This window comes from Mytilus trossulus, chromosome 9 (assembly GCF_036588685.1).
Source record: "Mytilus trossulus isolate FHL-02 chromosome 9, PNRI_Mtr1.1.1.hap1, whole genome shotgun sequence".
Lineage (NCBI taxonomy): Eukaryota > Metazoa > Mollusca > Bivalvia > Mytilida > Mytilidae > Mytilus > Mytilus trossulus.
In genome coordinates this window covers 68,309,867-68,334,280 of record NC_086381.1, presented here as the reverse complement: position 1 = coordinate 68,334,280, position 24,414 = coordinate 68,309,867, and the positions used below count along the sequence as shown (strand labels likewise).

At 31.7% G+C, this 24,414-nt stretch overlaps 1 protein-coding gene across 2 annotated transcripts; it reads right to left on the bottom strand.

Moving 5' to 3' along the window:
• Positions 1-596: 596 nt before the first annotated feature.
• Positions 597-24,402, bottom strand: LOC134683294 (oxysterol-binding protein-related protein 11-like). 2 transcript variants are annotated; one of them, XM_063542491.1, is made up of 22 exons: positions 24,267-24,402; positions 21,333-21,370; positions 20,357-20,462; positions 19,507-19,554; positions 19,162-19,243; positions 14,464-14,543; positions 14,103-14,218; positions 11,997-12,111; positions 11,021-11,062; positions 10,716-10,796; positions 9,788-9,855; positions 9,384-9,502; positions 8,522-8,655; positions 7,889-7,974; positions 7,404-7,485; positions 6,811-7,003; positions 5,571-5,681; positions 4,818-4,978; positions 3,707-3,826; positions 3,081-3,242; positions 1,954-2,019; positions 597-1,525 (listed from the first exon to the last, which is right to left on the bottom strand). In XM_063542491.1, the coding sequence occupies exons 1-22, from the start codon at positions 24,375-24,377 to the stop codon at positions 1,451-1,453; spliced, it is 2,196 nt and encodes a 731-aa protein (XP_063398561.1). In that variant the 5' UTR covers positions 24,378-24,402; the 3' UTR covers positions 597-1,450. The 2 variants fall into 2 exon arrangements, with proteins under 2 accessions (XP_063398561.1, XP_063398562.1); XM_063542492.1 differs by lacking the exon at positions 24,267-24,402 and adding an exon at positions 24,042-24,183 and having other exon boundaries at positions 598-1,525.
• Between the last annotated feature and the right edge of the window lie 12 nt (positions 24,403-24,414).

Here is a 24,414-nt window from a genome sequence, read left to right as displayed (position 1 = left end):
AAATAATTGTTACTCATCAGTAAGATTCAGAAAAAAAATGTGTACTAAGTTCGAAGATGATTGGACTCCAAATTCGTCAAAAACTACATGGACTAAAAACTTAAAGGTGAAGTGGGTCAGACAGACAGACAGACCAACAAACGGAGGAACAAACAGATGCACTGACTGAAAACATAACTCCCCTACTTGGGACATAAAAATGTGCACATGAAAAGATCTATGTATATCAGCCTTCAAGCTAGCTTAAAAAGTGTGTTGTAACAGTTTAAAAATTTCAAATTCAATAAATATAAGATTCTATAAAAGTATACTTCATGTTTAGAGCAAATACTTCTAGCTATTTAAGAAACTGGAGGTACAAAATGACACATCATAGATCATATAAATATATAGATATATAGGTTTTTGCCCATAAATCTTTAGCAGTCTTCACTTTTTTCATAAAAAAAAACATCTCTCCATAATGAATTTTTTTAAACCTACACATTCAAGACACTAATGATTGATCCTTAAATGTTGCTACAAAAAATAAACATAATACTGCTTTAAAAACAAATTTATTGCATAAACACATTTGACATTTTTCCTTTTTTCTACTTTACATATTAGTTAACTTGCAAAAATCCTTTTTTAAGAACAGTAAACTTGTAATCATATTTCAATAACTATACTGAAATCTTCAGTTCTTAAGGTCATGCAACTTACAATAGGAATGCAAATGATTTGTACTTCAAATTCTCATGAAAATATAAACACTGTTATGCAATTAAGTAGAGTCCACTGTATTTATGCAAAAGAGTTTAGACAATTTATGGTTATAAAGCCTGCTGAAGTTTTGTCAATAGGCAATAAGCAATTAATCATCATATTGCAGAGAAATCAGAGTATTGGTGAACATATTAAAGGATTTTTACATAATATGATCAAACATACTATGGTATATAATTTGTATTCAAATTTTTCAATTGTCAATGATTTTGAGATAATGTGAGGCAGATAAACAGGAATTGAAAATAAGTTTACTTTAATATCAAGAAAACAGAAGGTGATAAACATATACTAGATTTCATTTTTAAAAGCCTCCCATGAACAGCAATTTTTATTGAAACATTTATAACTGTGTGAAACCCTGACTTTTGATTTCTGGTTTTACAGAATGACATCTTATTTAATACAAAAGCAACAATATTAGGTCCTTTTACAAGTATGCTCCACACTCCTCCCACTAAAAATATATTTAAATGAGACTTACAGTTACATGTCCTTCAATTGTCTTTCAACATAAAAACAAATATATGTAAACTTATCTTAAACTTGTAAAAATTCAAATAATGCTTGTTCTTTAAACAATAACCAATAAAAATTAATACGGATATAGCACATTTTTTTCAATATCACAGTCTATATGATAAACGTTGTATAATTATGTTATCACTAATTCTTCTGAGCGCTAGAGGCTTCCTCTATAATCTCCTTTCTGTAAAATATTATTGTAGGTCCAACCATCACCATCTTTCTTGAAATACTGCAATAGAAACGTACAAGTATACTGAATTTACTGAACAAAACTCAGGTCAGGTTAACGAGTTCAATATTGTTTTCTGCAGATATATCAATGAAATAAAAAATAAATTTTTCAAAGAATTTTAACAATGTTCATTCTATTTTAAGAACAGATATTAAATTCCTGCAACTTGTAAAAGGTATGTAATTTTTTGGCAAGTGCAACATCATTTTGTGCCTTGAATATCTGAGCATAACTTACATTGATAAATCTCTGGAAATGTATACAATGTTATGATCAATGCACTATTTTTTTGTGTATCAAAAAAGGTAGTGATAAGTCTTGGAACAAGTGAGTCCCATAAGCTTTTGATTGCGTTTGAGGCAATTTTTACATAAAAAATATTCTACAGAATTGCAACCATTTCAAAAGCCACACTCCTTGCTTACCTTAGTAGGATACTGAGTACTTGTTTCTTTCCTATGTCTTTCTCCTTCCCTTTGTCTCTCTTCCAACTAAAGTATAAAGAAAATGAATTATCAAACTAATGTGTCATGAACTTTAGAATAAAAAAGAAACTATAAAATGAAATTCACACATGGAGAAAAAGATTACGTTCAAATTTGCAAAACTTAAAACTACTTTACAGCACATTTCAGTCAGTATGTAGCTAATGTTAATATCTTTCAGTAGCTTGCTTGTTAGCTGAACCGTGAAGTCATTGTTAGATTAGGTAAACTGCCCTCCTTTAATAGTAGACTAGCCCAACTGATAAAAAATCTCTCTTTCTTTAGGACTAAGCTACTATTAAAGGAGGGGTGTTTAACTTACCTAACAATGACTTCACGGTTCAGCTAACAAGCAAGCTAACCAAAGATATTACCATTAGCTACATACTGACTGAAATGTGCTGTAATCCAGTCCATATATAAAGGTACATGCTTGTTATCCAGCCCACAAATTGAATACATGGAGAGGTGAGGTAATATGGAAACAAGACAGCTGCTCTTCGTTTCTTTTTACCATTGGATAATCAGTCCTTCAGCTATTTATAGATGGATTTTATATACTAATAAAAAAGATGTGGGTCAGCAATCAAATACCAATATTTAACAGAAAATTTTGAGTCTTCATCAATAGGTATCTATCCATATGTTTCAATTGACATGCCAGCTTCTTGTAATTAATGTACAGACATCTTAGATGTTCAGTCATTTCACATCATATCCTTTAATATGGAAATATTATATACAAATTGCAAAATTGATGTAATCTACTTCAATGCCAACCAAAGTTTCTTGTGTATAATTTGGAGTTTGGTATGAAGTCCAATATCACTGAACTAGTATACATATTTGTTTAGGGGTCAGCTGAAGGACGCTTCTGGGTGCAGGAGTTTCTCGCTGCATTGAAGACCCATTGGTGGGCTTCTAATGTGGTCTTTTCTATGGTCAGGTAGTTTTCTCTTTGACATATCACCTTTTTCAAATCTCTATTATATCATACTTAATAATAGATTTGATTGTGTTTTACATCATACATTGACATAGACATATGTTACAAACAAAATACTCACTAATCTCTTGTGTTCTGTAGCTGTATTTACATCATGGGCTCTCAAAGCATTGGTCACATGTTGCCATAGACGACGTGATTCAAAATCTCCCTGCTTATCGATTGGTCTTACTTTCTTTTTACATGTTTCTAATGAGGTTACATCAATTGTTTTACTTCTCCCCTACAACAGTCAATATAAATTATATCAGTTCCTGGTTTTCACAAAATTTTAATTATTTTAATACTGTAATAATATATTGAAATGGTTCTACTGCCTGCTGTTGCTGCTGTCAGTATAAAAAGTAAAATGTTGACAGCCAAAAATTTAAGTCTATTTATCAGAAGAAAAAATTGAAAGAAAACAAAAGAAAAACCTGGTTGTGGATATTCTAGTTTAGTGATAAAAAATTAAGCTTCTGATTAAATTTTGTAAAATTCATTTAAAGTTTGACAAATCATTAAAATCTGAAGAAAAAAATATAGAATCCAAAAACCAAACCTAAATATTGTCGACACTGATGATGGTGTAAAGAAGGATCACTATTTCATAGGTATAAAGTGCTATGCTCAGAGAATACATTCATTTTTTTTCAAATTTCTGCCCGATTATCAATGAAAACTACTTTATTGTCTCTCTAAACTTACGTCTGAGTAAGAGAATTCTATAACATTGTTCCATTCTCCCTGAACTTTACAGAAAACATTCCCTGTTGAATTGTTCTTCACTTCTGCACTGACACGGTGAAGTTTTCCACCATAAAATGGCTACAAAAATAAACAAAACACATGGAAACAAAGCTGAATCTTTCAGCTAAAATTAACATAATATATTCATATGATATTAACTAGTTCTTCAGATTTTCTATAGGTAGACATAACATTTGACATTCAGAAGTTTAGACATCAGAAATTATTCAGAAACTCAGGTTCCGATATCCTCAGGCAGTTGAACCTAAATATTGATGATTTTCTGCTATCCTTGTTAAATCTATTTTGTTCATTAGCTCCTCACATACTCAAGTAGTTTCATGCTTTTGGCTTTAAAATTATTGGGAGTGAGCATTATTGATAACAGAAATCAAGAAAAGTGTTTTGAACCCCACAAATTTATACTTATTTTCATAAGAAAATATATAATGATGCAAAATAAAGATAGGGTCACCGTCTTCGTTTTTACAGTATACATCATTCAAAGTTGCGTTCTTTGTGAGAAAATACAACAAAACGTCGAAATAATCGTAACGTTATCGCGTTGCAGGCCGTAAAACGTTGATTTTTGACGTTTTTCACTACCAATAAGGTAACAAATTGATCATTAGATAAAAAACGAAGTCGGTGACCCTATGATTTTTTTATATCATTAAAACAGAAATTTATGTGTCAACAATATAGTTTTTTAAGAAAAATCTATGGAGTAGAATTAGAGATTTGGCGATTTTAAGACAAATTTTAGAAGGGTTTTCGCCGATTTTATGTGCTTTCTATACAAATGTTCACCCGTAGTAAGAGAAATTAATCTGCAACTTTTCAGCAAATAAAAGAGATAACTGTATTATTTTTTCGATTTTCAGTTGTAGTTCAACGAGTCAAGGTTGTTTGCAATTTTGTAGCAAAATCTGCGACATAGCGCATTTACTGTTCCTTTACCTTAAGTAAATACCTTTGTATGGAATGTAAGTGTTAAGTAAATACCTTTGTATGGAATGTAAGTGTTAAGTAAATACCTTTGTATGGAATGTTAGTGTTAAGTAAATACCTTTGTATGGAATGTAACTGTTGATGATAAATTAGTCTTTTGGCACGTCATGTTTATTTTATCTCCCATCTCAGCCCATGGAACTGTCAATATTGATCTAGCATAGGCACTTGGCATAGAAAACACATACTCCTCATCCAGAGCTAGGAGTTTTAATTTAACTGAAAATTATAAGAATCATGGCTTTTTATATTTTGAATACAATACCTGGTAGACTGTCTAGCAAGAATGATCATAGTATAGTCAGTATTTTAAACATGAAATATAATCTTTATAATTTTCATACATCCAAAGTGCTTTTCTGGATTTACCATCATCAAAGCCAAATGTTTGAAAGCTAGCTGGATGTTTATGAAGGATACAGTTGAAGAGCCATATGAGCAAATAGACCTAAAAATAATAGCTAGTTATATACTTGCCTAAGGGAGTGGAAACCTTATTTACTGTGTAATTTTCAAATCTATTATCATTATGACTATTTATGATGCTTTTTGTGGTTTACTAACAACAATTTCTAACTTTAGAAAAAGAAAATACTACATCATGTGGTAGTCTTGTTTGAGTAGGAATGAGTCAGAAAAGAATATGTGATGTTCTATTTAAACACAATATTATATATGCAACTAACAAAACTGTATCAAATAAAGTTTATTCTGATCACTCAGCAATCTAAGGGTTCAATTTGATTTTTGTATTGCTGTAATTGATTTTTATTGTTGATTTTAACATTAAATATTTATCAATCTAACATACTTTTTCCAATTAAGTTGACTCCAATAGACATTCCATAAAATTTTGACTTAGTGTATATGGAGGCATCCATACACATCTGTTTTCCTGGACATTCAAAATAAAATGCTGACACTGAAAATAAATAATACATGATTATTAAAATAAACTCATGAAAGACATAATATATTAATGTGAAAAAAAAATAGAACATAAATTCATTGAAGGAAAAATCCAACTATGAAGCAACTTTTTCCCTTTGATAAAATTTATAGTGTAAAAATTTGTTTTGAAACCATTCCTTGTTTTTACGTTGAAAAGATAAACAGGTAATGACTGAAGCCTGCTTTTGATTAGGATAAAGAAAGATATTTTGTTCTTGTCATTCTAGGCAGCTTTTTGATGAATTGTTCACATGGAGAAAGCATGCCATTTATTGATAATTGTTTTATTATAAGAAAAAACAAATTGTATTCACCCTCTGCCCTAAACCCTTTTTTAGAGCCTGTACTTTATTTAAGCATTGCTTTCAAATATACTGTGGATTCATTTATTTCTGTGGGTATCAATTTTCTTGGATTTTTGTGGGTACTTGTATTTGATTTCGTGGTTTTGACAATCTATGCAAAGAAAACCTGTAGAAAATGTTTTTTTTTTTTTTAATTCCATGATTATTTGAATCATGGTTCACCTGTACCCCTAAAAAATTGGTATCCAGCAAATAATAATGAATCCACAGTATGATTCAATATATTCTGTCTTTGTAACTCTTCCTGTCTTATTTTCATCCTCTACTTTGCCACTTCTTTTTTTCCCATTCACACAATAACATCCCAAGTCTACCACATCTACAATAAAATAATAGTTACCTGGAGGATGATGAGAGACTTGTTCTGCACAATAGATAAGTTGTACATTTTCTTCCCCTCCACTTAAACAAGTACTTACCTGGAGGATGATGAGAGACTTGTTCTGCACAATAGATAAGTTGTACATTTTCTTCCCCTCCACTTAAACAAGTACTTACCTGGAGGATGATGAGAGACTTGTTCTGCACAATAGATAAGTTGTACATTTTCTTCCCCTCCACTTAAACAAGTACTTACCTGGAGGATGATGAGAGACTTGTTCTGCACAATAGATAAGTTGTACATTTTCTTCCCCTCCACTTAAACAAGTACTTACCTGGAGGATGATGAGAGACTTGTTCTGCACAATAGATAAGTTGTACATTTTCTTCCCCTCCACTTAAACAAGTACTTACCTGGAGGATGATGAGAGACTTGTTCTGCACAATAGATAAGTTGTATATTTTCTTCCCCTATGTTGACAGACGATTGATTGGTATCAACAGACGATCCCTCATCGTCAGACATCTTTGATTTCTTAGGCAACTTCCAAGAACAATGGAATGTCTCTCCTATGATAGGATTGTATGGCTTTTTGGCAACAGATCCCTGGAATATATATTTAAATATTTTAAATACATGTACTACAAAAAGTCAAGAACTTAGTTAACTACAGTAAAAATATAAGGAGATGTGGTATAATTTCTAAAGAGGCAACGGGACTATCCACCAGAGACAAATTGACACACATAAGTCATCATACTGTTTTTGACAATGAACGAAACCAATAATGTATAGTTAGCTTTAAAAGATCCTAGTATAACAAAACATAGTTAAAAAAAAAAATTAAACAAAACAAAACAAAACAAAGGCTAAAACAATAAAAGAAAAACAAAAATGACAGAAAACGCAGATAGTCTAATGACTCTAGAGAGCAAAAAAGAATTTGGTAGGTTTAAAAAAAAAAAATAACTGCATGATTTCAAAGAATGAGGTTAATATAACAAACCTGTCTGCCAGCATGGAATGAGGTAAGATACCACTCTAAAACAGCCATCATACGAGACTCAGGATCAGGTAAATCTGGTATTCTGTAATAACACATTTATATTTGTTTTATCGAAAAAGTTATTACTACCAAAGTTTACGTATAGGTTCAAACAGCAACCAAAATTATGTGGTTACCTATGAAGTTTTGATCAAGTGCATAATTTATTACTGTCTTATTTTCTTGACATTGTTGCATGTTTATGCAAGTTTTTAGTTTCTAACCACAAAATGGTGTTTTTTTCCTGTATAATCCTTACAAAATGTGTCATTTTGTCGCGTCCTGTAGCTTGAGAAAATGCCCGGTGACCTATCATTTTTATTATATATTTCAACATATATCAATAGATACTACGTTTTGGCAAAGTATGAACAAATTCTATCATTTTTATTTTAGACTCCCATACCACCTTAAACATAAGAATCTTCTATCATTGGAAGACTTACTTGAGGAACACATCAGGATGTGCCATACAGTCGGCAAACATTTCTAACAAAGATCTTCTCTCCAAAATAAATGTGGGAAGAACCACCTGTAAAATATGTTTAATACTAAAGATGAAAAAACGCATACAGTTAAATGCTGTAAAATTGTGCATATGCACAAAAACACAGATAGCCTGCTTGCATTAAATGTTATAGAGGGTAATAACTCATAAAAGGTCAAAATGACGCCATCCAAATAAGTAGCTGATATGTGTTTTGTGGTAATGAGTATAATTTTCATGATATTTAGTTGAAGTAAACTTCTGTTAGAGAACAGAAACCAATTTTGGGACATTGTATGTACGGATTGACAAAACTTAAATGAATATGTGAGTCCCCTTTCCAAGACAGTAGGTCTGTCATTTCAGATATTTTGCATAGAACTTAAAACTGACTATCCTACTCAATAAAGATTGGAGTAGACTGCACCTGCTGTGTGCTGAGTTCAAACTCATTAACTATATGTTGACTGGTAAGTGACACATTTAACATTTGTTTACAATTTTAACTTTATTTTTGTGATGGTGTACCCTTTTAAACTTGCTTTTTACATAAACTGTATTAACATTCAATATCCTTTTTTAATATACCAACCTTAGTTAGATCCATCCCTAGTTTGAGTTGAGATAGGAGATGTAGAATGATACTTTTGTGTTCCTCGACTCCCTCAAGGTCGGTGTCATGGTAACTATCATCATCTTCTACTTCCTCCTCATGATTAATTGGGCCTAAAACATTACAATGTAAATGGTTGAATTATTATTTATCTTTTCAGATATGGAAATAAAATAAAAATAAATACAGACAAAGCAACACTAAACATCTAGTTAATAGGTTTATTATTTTGTTTTGAGAAGTTACAAACAGGTATGCATAATAGAAATAAAATAACTAATAAGCTTATGATGCTACTGCAGGGACAATGACACATACAGCATCTACAAAATGACAAATGCAAATGTACCAGTAACTCGAGCAATGTGGTATGATTCAATATGACACATAAAAGTAAAATATAGCTGTGTGTCATCACTCCAGATAGCACATACAAATATACTGTGGATTCATTTATTTTCGTGGGTACCAATTTTGGTTGCTAAAGAAAATCTTGTATGCTCTTGGATATCTAATTTCGTGGTTTTGTAGAGGTCTTCATACAAGCCTTTAAAAAATTTGTCATTCATTAATCTTTTTATTTCGTGGTTCACCTGTAGCCACAAAATCAAAAAAAATTAGTATTCAACAAAAAATAATGAATCCACAGTACTAGTAAAACTCTGTTATGTCAAACAGATTAACTTATAGACACAGACCATGTTAGAAAACATAATACCTCTAATGGCAGAGAATAAAAAAAGATAAATAATTCAAAATAAACAGTGCATATCAAAAGTATATACAAACCTACAAATATAATTAAAAAGTTACTTTAATTGAGGTTTGCTAAACCACTTACCCTCTGGGTGGTCATCAGTAAGAGGGAATTTCACATTTGCCGAAGAGAAACTACCAGCTCGGGATAATTCATGTGTACTATTCTCGGAGACATTTGACAGGAAAGAATGGCTACGTTCCCTGTACGACAAAAATAGCAATTGGTATTTGAAGAGCTTTAAAAAGGCTTATTGAAAGAAACCAAAGGTCTTTAATTTTGGTTTATAAGTAAAAAGCTCAATTCTGTAAATTTTGAAAAAGAAAATATTTTCCCCATTATTAATGATGAAGAAAAATATTAGGTAAATAAAGTCATAATGAATATCAAACATTACACTTTGGTGATAATATGAAAGAAATTATACTGAAAATTACTCCCTTATGTATCAAAAGTTACCTCCCTTGCAAGCATTTCCTTCAACTTACTTTGGAATTTCTCTTTCTAATGCTGGTTCTATTCCTAACTGTAAACTGTGTGTATGAGAACCAACCCCCTAATAAAGAGAAAATAAAAATTACAAAAATAAACATGCAAAACTAAATACACTTAAACAACAAAATCTGTTTGAAAATACAGTCTCTACACTTAGTTTTATAGAAGGGGATAAACTTATTTACAATCTGTTATGTAAATTTCTAGGGTTCAGATTGAAGCTTTTATTTAAGTGCAGAACTGATTTACAATAATATGACAAAAAGTCTTAACAGATTTTGACTGATTATAAGTCACAAATATTAAACACCACAGAATTTACCATAAGGAAAAGTTTAATAACAAGCTAAAAATTTCAACAAGAATCAAATTTTTTAAAAGCAGACGTTTGAGATCGCTGTTATATTTATATAGCAATTTCAAGCAGTAAATTATTTCCTAGAAGTAATGCAGACACATACTTTGAACTATATCCCAAATACTGAAATTAAACAATTTCTTTGAACTATATCTCAAATACTGAAATTAAACAGTTATGAGTTTTTTTACTAAGGAATATTAAAACAAGGAACATGTAATTGCTAAAATGCAAAATATGTAAAGCATAATACAGTGTAATACTTTTGTCCAATTCATATTTTTTTTAATGAATTTAAACTACTGTAAATTCAGAAATTATTGCGATGTTTTTATTATTGCGAAAAATGCGACAGGGTTATAATTGCAATAATTTAAACTCGCATTTTGAATTTTTTTATATGATTTTAACAGGATTTCTTGCAATTTTGTCTAAAATGACAAAATCGCAATAATAAATGCACGCAATAATTTCTGATTCTCAGTATCCACTACCTGTCATTGGCAATATCTTCTGTGACAAATACAATTTCGGTGTACACAGGTTTCACTGTATTTACTTACCTGTTTATGCTCTAACATTTTCAAACACTGACTGAGACAAGTCAGGGTGGCACTTGATGTGGCTTTCAGTAACAGTAAATCCTGAAAAAACCCTCAACAATTAACTGATATATAGAATAGGTACTTTTAGATGTAGTACCCATAAACAATTGCAATGAAAGTTGTGGAGTCCTCCATTTTTGAAAAATTTAATCAAATTTATTTGTTCCATTATCATATTTAATCTTTTTACAATTTATATAAAATAATCCCCTTACTATTTCTACATGCTATACATGTAATGCAATAAAAATTCAAGTCTATACCTTATCCAAACCACCAATAGGCTCTTCTGATACTGGAAGTGACTGAAAATAAATGATAATGTATTTGTATAGTAAATTTGCTGATTGCAGAATTAAATTCAAATATTCTGTTTAATTTCAAACACATATTTATTAAAAATTACAATAATAAGAAACAAATCTGAGCATTTGACCAATATGTATGGAGATTCTCACACTGTATTTAGTGGGTTATGATAATCCTCTATTCATAATAAACGAAATTTTAGTTTATAAAACCTCAATGAGAAAACACCCTTTTCAATAGAAAAGATACACAACAGATGGAAATTATAGAAAGATATCATTGGGCCTATCTCTTTATTTTTGAGAACACACATTTAAACAGTTAGTATTCATGCTGACAAACAGAGGCCTCTTGTTTTTGTAGTAGGATATACATATGAATAAACAAATTTATAACTGTATGGAAAGTGTAGTAGTTATTATGGTAATAAAGAGTTGGAAAATATTTTGTGAAAGATATGTTCATTGTGCAACTGTGTGTGACGACACCATTCAGGTTCATCTTTTTTTTTAAATGTCACTTTGTTAAAATGAGAAAACAGCAGTTATATTTGACACAAAAACATAATTAAGGTGGTACCCAACACAAAAATTAATTTGGCTCGTTTAATTTTCCTAAAATTTTGACAAAGTATTTACTTTGACCTTTTGACAAAAATATATAAAATTTAAAAAATTTGAACCAACCGATTTATCAGAAAAACTACACTGGTTATATAGCAGTTTGACAAACACTAATTTTGAACATTGAGAATCTTAATAAACCCTTATCAACACAACGTAATTAAAACGTTTAGCTGATTTTACAGAGTTATCTCCCTGTAGTGTTAGGTACCACCCTAAATATTCAAGAAATCCATCTCAAGTTTGAAACCACTTACATAAACAAAAAATTCATGGGCAAAATTTGAGAATTGAGAAATTTTCTTACTGCACATTTTGCCTGAAGATGGTGTGAATAATCCTCAGCTTCTATTAAGTATTCCTTGACTTCCCTGAAAGGATCTAATGTGTGAGGTCTGGAGGCTGGTGCTCTGTGTGGAGGTCTGAAAATGTATACAACAATTTGTCAGTCAGTTTTATTTTTCTTCCTCCCTGTCTTAGTGGTCTTATGAAGCATGACGTAAAAGTAGAGTTCAATGTTTTTAACTTACTGTGGATTCATTTATTTTCATGGGTATCAATTTTCGTAGATTGAGAAAAACTCACATTTTTTGTGGATATTTGATTTTGAGATTTTTCTAATCTCTACAGGCCAAACCTATTGATAATTCGTATTTCGTTGAACATTTGAATTTGTGGTTAAGGGCATACGATACAGTTAGAGGGAAGGTCATGACGTTGCTAACGTAATTTGTTATTTTCGTGACGTCAAACGGTGACATATCGGGAAAAGATGCATTTTTCGATGGATTTTTATTATTCAATCTGATTTAATTTAAAAACGAGTTCATGGACCCCTATTTTTCAAAACGGCATTTTGTTTCATTTTGCCGGGAGATTGTGTGACCCAAATTTTATAAAACTGTAAATAGAGGATTTTTTTTAATTTTGATAAACATGCAGTAAAAAATTACGTTTTTTCCTCAATTCATAAACATTTGACAAATATGAGTTATTTCTGAATAAAAAATTGCATATTTTTTAAAGATATTTATAAAATACAGAAATTACCGATTATTTAACAAAAAACAATTTGTGTTTATCTTTTATAACAAAAAAGTTATGTCTTTCTTTCGAAAAAGAAATTAATGCAACAAATCTGAATTTCGAGCAAATCTACAAAATTTCGACCTCATTTTACTCAAAAAGTAGCACGTGAAGGTATATTTTTTATTACATATTTGATTTAATCAGGTAAAAATTAGCCTACATGCAAATTTTCATGAACTTGTAAATACAGGATCAAAACTGTATCGTATGCCCTTAAACTGTGTCCACGAAAATTGGTATCCAACAAAAAATAATAATGAATCCACAGTAACACAAACTTGAACTGTATGTATGAGGGCAAACAATTTGGAGGCTATATAATATTGCTTTACTCATAAGGTAAGCTTTAAATCTACTTCTACAGATATTTCGTTTTTTTTCATGGAATCACTTTTCTTATTTTCTTTTCTAGGGGGGGTTGTCAAGTGTGTAACTATGTGACACAGGTTTTGTTCATTGTTGATGGCTGTACAATGATCATTGTTGTAAACTTCTGTTATTTAGTCTCTGGTGGAAAGTTGTCCAATTTGCAATCATACCACATCTTCCTATTTTGATCTTATAAAGATTTGGTGTCATGAACATAGCTTCTTTTCTAATAATTATGTTTCTGCTGTTAGCTGGTTTGCACATATTTTACAGCTATTTAAGAGGTCTTCAGATAATATGTTCATGTTATGTTTTTATTGGACTTATAAATGATTGTATCAATTTTCTCTATTTCACATTTTAATAATCTCAAATATTTCACATTTTAATAATCTCAAAAGATGTTTAAATGTTCACAGCAAGAAGTTTTACAATTATTATATTGCCTTGGTGGTCTTGTGGCTGAGTGTTGGTCTCAAATGCAACTAAGATTTGTTGGCCTGGAGTCAGAAAAATGTGTTGATAGCTTTTCTTGATTTGTGAGTACAGAAACATAAAGATCTCAGTGTGATTGTCTTGTACAAAGGAGGGTATATTTATATCCCACTAACATCCTGTCATCTTGAAAATTCCATGTAAATTTTGCAGCTGGACTTCAATAGCCATAAACCTGAATATGCTTGTTATATTTGCAGCAGGATTAAAGTAGCCATTAAGCTGAATATGCATGTAATATTTGCAGCAGGATTTAAGTAGCCATAAACCTGAATATGCATGTTATATTTATAGCTGGACTTAAGTAGCCATTAACCTGAATTTGTATGTTATATTTGCAGCAGGTTTTAAGCCATTAACCTGAATATGCATGTAATTTTTGCAGCTGAACATAAGTAGCCATCAACCAATCAATCTTATAATACTGTACACTGTCTTAATGAGAACAGTTAATAAATACCTAGAAACAACTGCACGCTGATTGTGAATCTGTTCATTTGAATCTGATCTTTTCTTGTTGAACAATTCATTGACTGAAATACCTGAAGATGATCTGTCTTTAGTGAAGGAAGCACTCTGTAAAAATAGACAAACGATAAAATTAAATTGTTAGCACAGAAGTCTCCCTTATGAATCCTAATCACCAAGGCCAATGATAAAAACTTATTTTTCAATCTGCTGTCTCTGACATTGCTAACCCTATTTATACATGTATGTAAAATTTCAAATTTAATACATTGCATTTTACAAATGAGTTGTAAAACATGTAATATAAAAGATTAATAACATTGCATTTGACAAATAAGAAGTTTATACATTACTTTTGACATATGAGCTGTAAAGTATTCTGCTGTGGATCTCAGTTTATCCACCCACAATTGTCTTTCTTTAGCATCAGATGCTACAAAATAAAATAATTAAATAAAACCAAAATATTAAATATTTTTAAGTTAACTTGCTGTAATTCAATAAGGAAAGATCCAAGTTTTACAAGTTCGCAACAATTCATAATCGCGTTATTTTTCTACTCGTGAATGTGGTGAAAATAAATCTCACGAAAATTACTTGGTTTACAGTATACAGTATACATTGTTAGTATGAGTTTCGCAAGTTACCTTTTTATGCATGTATATATACATTATATATATTCCTGTACACTTAAAAATACTTTGTGTGTTGTGACTAGTTGTGTTGACTTTGTGTGTTATGACTAGTTGTGTTGACTTTGTGTGTTGTCCTTGTTTGGTACCTATGAGAAAGAAACACCTGAAATGAAAGCTAATTTCTATCAGCTTTAGTATAAGATGTTTGTGCATTACTAGGTGGTGTTGTCCAAAAAAATAGACTGATGTAAAGTACAGGTTCCAGCCCCAGTCAGGGAGGAAGCAGAGAATTAGATCAACAAATTATATAACATTGTTAGATTGATTTTCTAGACCTTTTACATCTATATATTTTTACCAGCATAGAATGCCATAGGTCAGTGCTGTTAAGGTAACACGATACCGAATGACGTTACGCCACGAGTTATCGTTCCTGACGTTATTGAATAACGTTTACACATACAAGCCACTGCAGCGGAGTCTAAAGTCTTCAATCACAAATGATTAAATAATAACAGACTATTTTTTTTGTAATTATGTGACATTTTGCAAAAAAGCACAATACAAGCAGACGTTGAAAATCGTACAAAAATAATTCGTTTGTATAGAATGTAAAAAAAGTGGTTATTTTGCGTACTTTTTCCTGTGTCTAAGTATAAACAGTCTCTGGAATTCATTGGCCTGTACCGAGTAAATCCGATATTGTTTTGGAAACATTTTAAAAGTAAAGTGCTAGCTTTGTAAGCTTATAAACCAGGTCTACACAGGACAGACAGCAACGTCGGAATGAGGCCATGAGAAAGTTAACGAAGGCTGAAAAATACATGCGCACTTGATTCGGCAGAAATAACATGTAAGAAAATCAGGTCCCATCACAGTCTTAGTTAAGCCAGCCCCCAGTATCCAATTGCGTCTATACGCGCAAGTTGATAGTTATAGGGTTTGCTGTAGTCAGACTGGGTCCGTGGTATCTGATTATCCTCGAAAGTTACACTCCAACGACTGACTTATCATTATTCAACCGGCAGAAAGAGACTGAAAACATGCTAGATCTTGAAATTGTTTAGATTTCATATTCATGTTAATTTACGCTTGCATGGGTATTCGGTGGAAGTGTGTTGTTTTTTGTTTGTGTGTTTTGAGTTGGAAATAATATACATGTACAAGTTGGGAGACAAAACAACTGACTGAAAGTAAATTAACAAAGTTGCCTTATGGCCGCGCCCTGAGGGGCATATTGCTCAGATACTATGCTTTGGAAAAGGCCCGGGGAGTTAAAAATTAGTTTTTAGAACAAGTGAACAAGTATATACATGGAAAAAGAAGTGTTTTTATTTCTTTGTGTGGATAAAGTTACAATCTATATTTACATTGCCGGATGTATTCGTACGAGCTTTAGAAATACGACGAAATGCGCGACTCGCCAAGCTTTCCACTTATTTCTTAGTTAGTACAAGTAAATTTTATATTTTATATTTCTGACAATTTACATAATTTTTATGTTGTTTTTATTCCTCAATTTACCCCCCCCCCCCCCCCCCCACAAACACACACACACCAACCCTTTCCGAGTCTGGGGAATATAAATTGGTTTGGTATTCTTCCAACAGGCAGTAAAACGCTTGACAAAGTGGGGTGTCCGTTTGGCTCTGCTGGATGAAAAAAGTTTGCAGCCATGTCCGGTTAGACAGAGGCGTTAAATACGATGCCTTGCAGTGAAAATATAGCTCCACGCTCTTTGCACACTAAGAACCCGTAGGGATCCGTAGGTGGCCTGTTGCAAGGCAAAATTTATGTCCCTATCCAATAACCCAGTGTCATACCAAATTTTCCCGACCTTAATCCTGGATGGCCTGCCTGTAATGCAAAACCTACCTATTGTATTTATTGTTAACATGTTCTCGTCCTGAACATGCATGAAATATTTGCCACTGAACGTTAACCAAACAGCAGTTCAATCAATCAATCCTACAATTTACACCCTTTAGCGTGAACCTTAAGTTGTTAAAATTTGAATCATTGCCTCTATATTTTTCAAAGAAATCGACATAGTTTTAAAGACCTAGACCGCGAGAAGCTGATGGATTAGACATTTTCATAACACATGAAGGCACGCTGAGTACAAACTCCAGCTTAAATGTTCTACAGGTGGAAATTCAAGCTGGAAATTTTATTTTTAGCAATTTCTTTTACTCATATAGAGAATGGTTTCAAAATCTATTTTGAAAACAATTTTTCACAAACGACAAAAATGTTGAACTTTGTGAAACTCTGCATACAGTTTGCAAGGTTTGTCCGACTTGAGCAAACACGTCACACATTTACACCACGCAGAGTACACTATACCAATGTATCTACCAAATCGAGAAATAAGACGGCTTTTTATCATTCTTTTGATATTTTCGAGCTTATGATTTCGTCATTGATTAGGGACTTTTTCGATTTGAATTTGTTTTCGAGTTTTGTTATTTTATTTTTTAGAATGTGTATTTCATCAGCTAGGATTGTTTTTTCCTCATAATTTCCAAAAATAACAGAATTTTAAACCTTTTTTGACTGGTACATCAAATGTGTCTATAATAAACAACTATTTTCAAAATTGTATTGTATCGTCCAGAAAATGCATGAACTATATGCCACTGAACGTTAAACAACCATCAAACCGAGCAATTAAAAAACTGAATCATATTTGTAAAGAACTCTTTTTCTTCATGCTGCGATGATGCAGGAACATATATATTAAAAGTTAGATATACAGTTCCCAGGATGATGCGACCATTGTCTAATACAATGGAGTAAAAAATCAGTAATTCGAATGAATCTCACGTGAATTTTTTCATGTAATTTTCACGTACACATTACAAAAATCTGAAGGTATTTTTCATGATTTTATTTAAATTTCAGAATAAAAACATTATTTGAATAATTTTATTTAAAAATAAAAATACGTGAATCTGACGTGTACACAATTTCTTGATTTATGCATCAACTATTGTCATATATAATATTAGCTGCGGAACCGTAGCTTTTATGTCCTTATGTTATTTTTGACTTTTTGCGGCCCATAAAAAGAGCTACGGTTCTGCAGCTAATATAATATTCACGTGGAACCAACTAGTTCAAGCAAGTTTTAAGTATATGCTTGCTTGTTGTGAAAATCAGACGAGATTAATGTTAATTCATATGAATGAAAATCCATATGCAGGACGAAATAAAATAATATCTGTAGAATTCTATATTGTACTACTTATTTACGACAGGGGTTATAAACAAAATTAGATTTACTCATTCGGATCTCATTTCTCTGAAAAAGGATAACGTTATCTTCTGTATACTATAACGTCACACGTTTTTAGTCAAATTCTAGGCCTATCAATCAACTTTGAAGCCATTTATCTTAAAAACAAGGATGGTGACATATGAGTTTCTATACGTGTATGGATTCAGTATGCAATCCTGGATTTTATGTTAGTTTTTTGTTTTTCTCCGTATATAAGAAAATAGCCATCCATTGGAAAATCTTCAAAGGTAAGCCGAAAAAAAGGCATTTTCCCTATATACCTAAGTAAACTGTCGCCAAAATTGACGTTTTTCTATGCAAATTACAACGAAAACAAAAATGGTGACCCCCATTTTTTATTACACATTCCGATGTAACTCGATGCAAAGAACACGTATGCCAAAAATTTTGGAAATCGGGAGATATGCCATTCGGTATCGTGTTACCTTAATTGGGAATGTATTTCCATGCAGTCGTCATTGTAACATCTGAACTGTTGTCACCTTTGAAATTTTAGAGTTGTACCAGTTCATTTCAAACATTACTATTTTCATTTTAAGCATTAATTTGCATTCACTGTTGTAAATAGCTATATTTAACCTACCTCATTTTTTATATTTCTGTGTGCTGGGTTTTAACTGTTTTATTGTATAAATTTCAAGATTTAATCCGAATAGATTGATATGATTCATTTTACATCATAATCATAGTTGATGTAAGATATCTGTTATCCAACATATTTAACATTTGTTCAGGATGTTTTTTTTGGTAATGTTGCACCCTTTGAGACTTGTTATATATATTACAATTTGTAGAGTACTGTATCATAATTATATGATCCATGCCCTGTAAGAATTATTTTTGGCTATTATTCAGTCATTTTATATATATACATATACTGTAATACATAATACATTATTCATTTTTATTTGTTACCTCATATTTACAATTATCTTTAAAAAAAATACCTAAGTTTGCTTCTTTAAGAGAAAAATTTGGTCTTGGTTTACTCAAAGTTGAATCTAGGAGCTCCGAATTGCAGCAATCCCTGTTCAAAGTGGCACACATGTGTTTATCAAAACATATCTACCTTTGAATTCACCTACATGTACATGACATAGTTTTGTTATAATTACCTCTTAGTCTGTAAGTCTCTCCATTAGATGCACTGACAGAAAATGTTTGTGAATCTTCATCTGAAGGGCAGATAACTGCTGCCTGTTAATTTCAAAATAAAAAAATAAATAGTTCGTGGAAAATTTGCTTTTAAAAAGGAGAAATGAAATATGTACATTAAATAACCAACCAGAGCATTCATTTGTGCAAATTCAAAATTTAATTTCAACTTTTTTTACCTATTTAAATAAAGGAGGGGTAGAAGATAAAATATGACTTGACACAAAAAAAGGAAAAAAAGAATTGCCTAAGACTGATACAATTTGTTCGATAAATAATTAAATATGCAAGTTTAGATTACATACCGCCAAATGAAGAAAGCCTCTTGGTCTCTGTTTCTTATATTCTTCTTTCTGAAATAAAATAACATGATGTAAAGTCAAAAGTTTACACAAGATCCACAACATAATATTTGAAATATATGACTTAATATGCGACTGTGTAATAATACAATTATTTGCAAATAACTTCAAATTACTGTAAACCAACTTATTTTCGCGGATACTTTATTTTTTTTAGACCACTACGCAGCTATTTAATTTTGCGATTTTCTGAAGTTCAATAAGGAATGATCCATGTAAAACATATTCGCGACAATTAATATTTGCGTTTTTTTTCTATTCACGAAAGTTGTAAAAATAAATCGCTCGTGAAAATAATTTGGTTTACAGTAGTCAGAATTCATTGATAAGGTGAAGCAACTCAGATTAAATCCATACATGTCATATACACATATGTATAAAGTTGACCTAGTTTTGTTTATTGTTTAGGCACAAGTTGAAACCTGCCACCGGGAGGGTGATTTACTCACTGTGTTGAAGACCCATTGGTGGCCTTGGGCTAATTTTCTTCTCTTTGGCCAGGTTGTTTTGTCTTGGACACATTCCCTGTTTAATTCTCAATTTCAGTGTAAAAACGATTTGTACTTTTAAGTCTGGATTTTTCACTGTTTGACAATTTCCTTGTTTAAATTCTCAATTTTATAGGAACTATCTGTTTACATCATGATCTTCAATGTAAGTGAAATCTGATAAAAGAATTGGTTAACTTTATACATAAATTACAAATTAAGAATTGCAAAGCAAAATTTTCAAATGATAACCCTTTGTTATTCCCCCCAAAGAGTCATTATCTGACTTCATCATTTTCACCTACCTCAAAATATTCCAGCATGCCTGATTGAGGATCTAAGAGGAACCATCTGTGCTGCCAGCCTTTCATAACATTGGTATACTTGTTCAGTGTGCCTTCCATTGCTTGTCTTAAGATGAAAAATAATTAAAAAAACCCACACTTACAAATGCATGAAGAGACTGTTAAAATATTGCAATCCAAATACACTACTCTTTTTCGGTGTGTTAAACAAAGAAGGAATACACTTCAATTAAAAAAAAAATCAATAGACCACTTTCTAGTTCATCCGTCAATTATACACGCCTTTATGACGTCATTTTCCAGATAGAGGGGCTCGCCTGTATCCCTGCACTATTTACGTTCATCAAGCGTCTTAGTGATCGTCTTTGTGCAGGATAAACTAGAAATAATGGTGGCTCTGTAGGTTCTTACTGACATTTCCCTAATGACAGCAGTGTTGATTGTCAATTTTGAGAATTCAATTTGCCGAATAATTCGTACAATATAGAATTATAGTTTTCCAACCACTCGCTCAACATTGGAAGGAAGTGACGACACCCCTAAACGCACAAATGACGATGATAAAGGCGCGTATAATTGACGAGTTTTTTCCCGTGACGGATGAACTCGAAAGTGGTCTATTGCTTTTTGCCAAGAAATACATTATTTAAGGTTAAATGTGTTAAGTTTGTGTCGTATTGGATATGAAAATAAAAATTAAATCTTAATCCAATCATGTCAATACAATTTTAGTTGTCTGTTTTTATTCCTCGTTGATGACCATGATGCTTAACAAAAAAAATCCAAAAATGAATCCTTTTCATGCATTTGATTTTATACCAGAAAATAAGAAAATTAATATTTTTTACTACCATGACTAATAACAATTTCATCTTGTACCCAAAAAAGATTTTGTCCTCGATCAACCTACATTTTGTAATCTTATTGATGATGAACTAACCATGCTAACTGTAGGCAGTACAAGTCAAAAACATACCTTCTGTTTACTACTTTGTCTTCAGTTTCTTCAAATTCCTACAAAAATGTTTAATAAATGTATAAAACAGTATAAACAAAGGTAAGCGTAAACATGGTAAATGACAAAGTTGTATTATTTTCAAACCATTTAGGGCCTTAAAGCACCATGGTGCTGCATATCTTGAATGATTTTATAATAAAATCAATAGGCTGTAGGGGCCATGGTGCTACATTTTTTTGACAGACCAGTGTTTTTTTTTAGTTTCCATTAGGCTTCTTTTATTGTATTTGAAATTCTGGGAGCCACTGCTGTCAATCTAGATTAAATATAAAAATTAAGACAGAAATATTTTTTTATGTCATGTATGTACTGATTATATATTTGTTAGAACTTAATTTACATGTACATACAATGTATTCATGGTATTAAAGGTTTATAAGGAAATTGTCTTTCATGAAAATTTTAAGGGTTTCAGACCTATCAGTAAGCAGAAGCAATATGATTCTAAATTTGGATTTAATTTTTGGTGACTTTTGTGACATTTTCATCCACCTTTTTGAAATATTTTGTATCACTCAAGTCAAGTAAATGCAACTGTTGCCAATTCAATTGTAGCACAAAAAAGGAGATTATATTTTACATTTTTAACTACTGGAAATATTAATATCTATGGAAGCTGCTGTTTCCATACATACATGATTGACATAACACAAACATTCTAAGCCTTATTTGTTAAAAAGCAAGGGAATAAACATGATAAAGGGAAGTCAATTTTCTCGTTTTTTTTTTGTTGTATCATGTATATTGCTACCTAAAAGATAACTTGGACCAGTTTTACACACAATTTCGAGGAGCTTAGATTTTTAGAAATTTGCTTGGTCCATTTTTAAAATAATTTTTAACAGAAGATCTTCATTTAAAAGATCATAAAGATTCATCATGTTCCATGTGTTCATCAAGACAATGGCAATGAATGTGTTGGAGTTGATAAACAATAGAAATTCAACCAATGAGGTAATGTTTTTCTGTCATTTCGGTGTACAAACAATGCTATTGCCCATATTCCTCTACATTTCTGAAAAGGCAAATTGTTACGTTTTTGTTTTTAAAAATGTCCTTCTTCTTCTTCTTCTGATATACAGTTACAGCTTCATTATTATTGAAGATTACGAACTGTTGCATGCGCGGAGTATATGATTAAAAAATATGAACAAAAATTTATCTTTAACTTATTAGAATACTTGGTGATATTTACATGAAAGAAAACAACAAGTGATTAAAAAATATGTACATTGTTATTTATAGAATTAAATTATGTTGTGGAGAACAGTTGGTGTCAACTGATCTCTGTAAATTTCAATGGTTTGACTTGCTACCACAACTTGTGGCAACAAGTTCCATTGAATGATTGTTTGCGGAAAGAATGACCATTTGTAGCTGTCTTTAGAGGTGGATATTTGCCTAAACGTTTGAGAATGTAATTTTCTTGTTCTAGTATCTGATGGTATGAGGACTAGTGATGGGATTGCAATGAGTCCATGGATGACCTTGTAGAACATGATAAGTCTGGTTTTGAGGCGGCGCTCACTGAGTGAGGGCCATTGTAGTTCGTTTAACATGGATGTAACACTACTGGTGTTGTGGTAATTGTTACATACATATCGGGCCGCACGCCTCTGTACCATTTCTAGCTTATTTTTATAATCTGCTGTGTGTGGATCCCATAGACTACAGGCATATTCAAGTTTTGGTCTCACTATTGATTGGTAAGCACGGGATTTGATACTGGAGTTAGAAATTTTTAAGTTTCGTCTAAGAAAGCCAAGAGATTTATTTGCATTTGATACGATGTTGTTGTAGTGAATGTTCCATTTTAAGTTAGACTGTAGGGTTACGCCAAGATATTTTGCAGATGTTACTAGTTCTAAAGTATGATTATGAAGGATGTAATCGTGTTTAAATGGTTGTTTTTTCTGTGTGATGGTTAAGATAGTGCATTTTCCAGGATGGAAGGCCATGATCCAATCAGCCTCCCATTTCGCTGCGGCGTTAAGATCTTTTTGTAAATTTGTGCAGTCTTGTTGACATGTAATTTCTCGGTATATAATACTGTCATCAGCGAAGAGTCGTAGTTTGCTGTGTTCCAGGTATTCTGGAAAATCATTAATGTATATTAAAAAGAGTATAGGCCCAAGGACAGTTCCTTGGGGGACACCTGATGTTACTGGTGCTGTATTTGATGTTATTCCATCTATTACCACTGTTTGCGTACGGTCTGTTAAGAAAGCCTGAATCCATTTTAGAGTGTTACCTTGAATGCCATAGTATTTTAGTTTATATAGTAGACGTTTGTGGGGAACCTTATCAAAGGCCTTGGCAAAATCCATAATAATGAGGTCTGTTTGTATATTTTTGCTGTTGTTATTATGAAGTTCTTGTATAAATTGAATAAGTTGTGATTCGCATGATCTGGATTTTCGGAAACCATGTTGGAGGTCGTAAAGAATGCAAATTGTTAAAAAAAAGTGATGGCCTAGCTTTGTAACAACATACAAACCTAGGTATTTGTAGTTCCAATTTACCCACAATTTACAATCAGTAATCAATTCTCTATCATATCACTATGATCAGAGGTACATGTAACACCTGCCTTATAATACATTTTACTTTATGTCATACAGTATACACATTATCCTTGTTATAAGAATGATATATGATTTTTCTTACTAGGCAATCGTTGGGTGTCTAATCGGGGAGATGGTCAGATAATCAACTATACACTTCAAGGTTGCAAGGAAGGGGTGTCAACATAGGCTTATGACACCGGAATCTCAGGTGGCGACACAATACAGGATGTTGACGTTTAAAATTTACTTTTTGAAAGGGGTTCACTGGGGAAACGCGTATTAATTAACGCATATCTTTGTCATTTTTATTGCAACATATGGCTACCTTAGCTCGTTGCATTACAGCAATAACTTGTAATCTTTCTGTCTCTGATAAACTTGATAAATCTGGCAATTCAGAATTATTTCGATTTTCCTGCGATTCCATTTTTCGCATTTACAAACTTCCGGTGAAAGGTAATTGTAAAATGTAA

Bases quoted from the DNA above. Each gene is read 5' to 3' on its own strand.
- LOC134683294 (XM_063542491.1), bottom strand. From the start codon at position 24,377: ATGCGAAAAATGGAATCGCAGGAAAATCGAAATAATTCTGAATTGCCA. The intron at 9,503-9,787 runs GTAAGTTGAAGG...TTTGTCGTACAG, and splicing joins TTAGAAAGAGAAATTCCAAA to GGAACGTAGCCATTCTTTCC. The intron at 7,004-7,403 runs GTTTGTTATATT...TATATATTCCAG, and splicing joins CATTCCATGCTGGCAGACAG to GGATCTGTTGCCAAAAAGCC.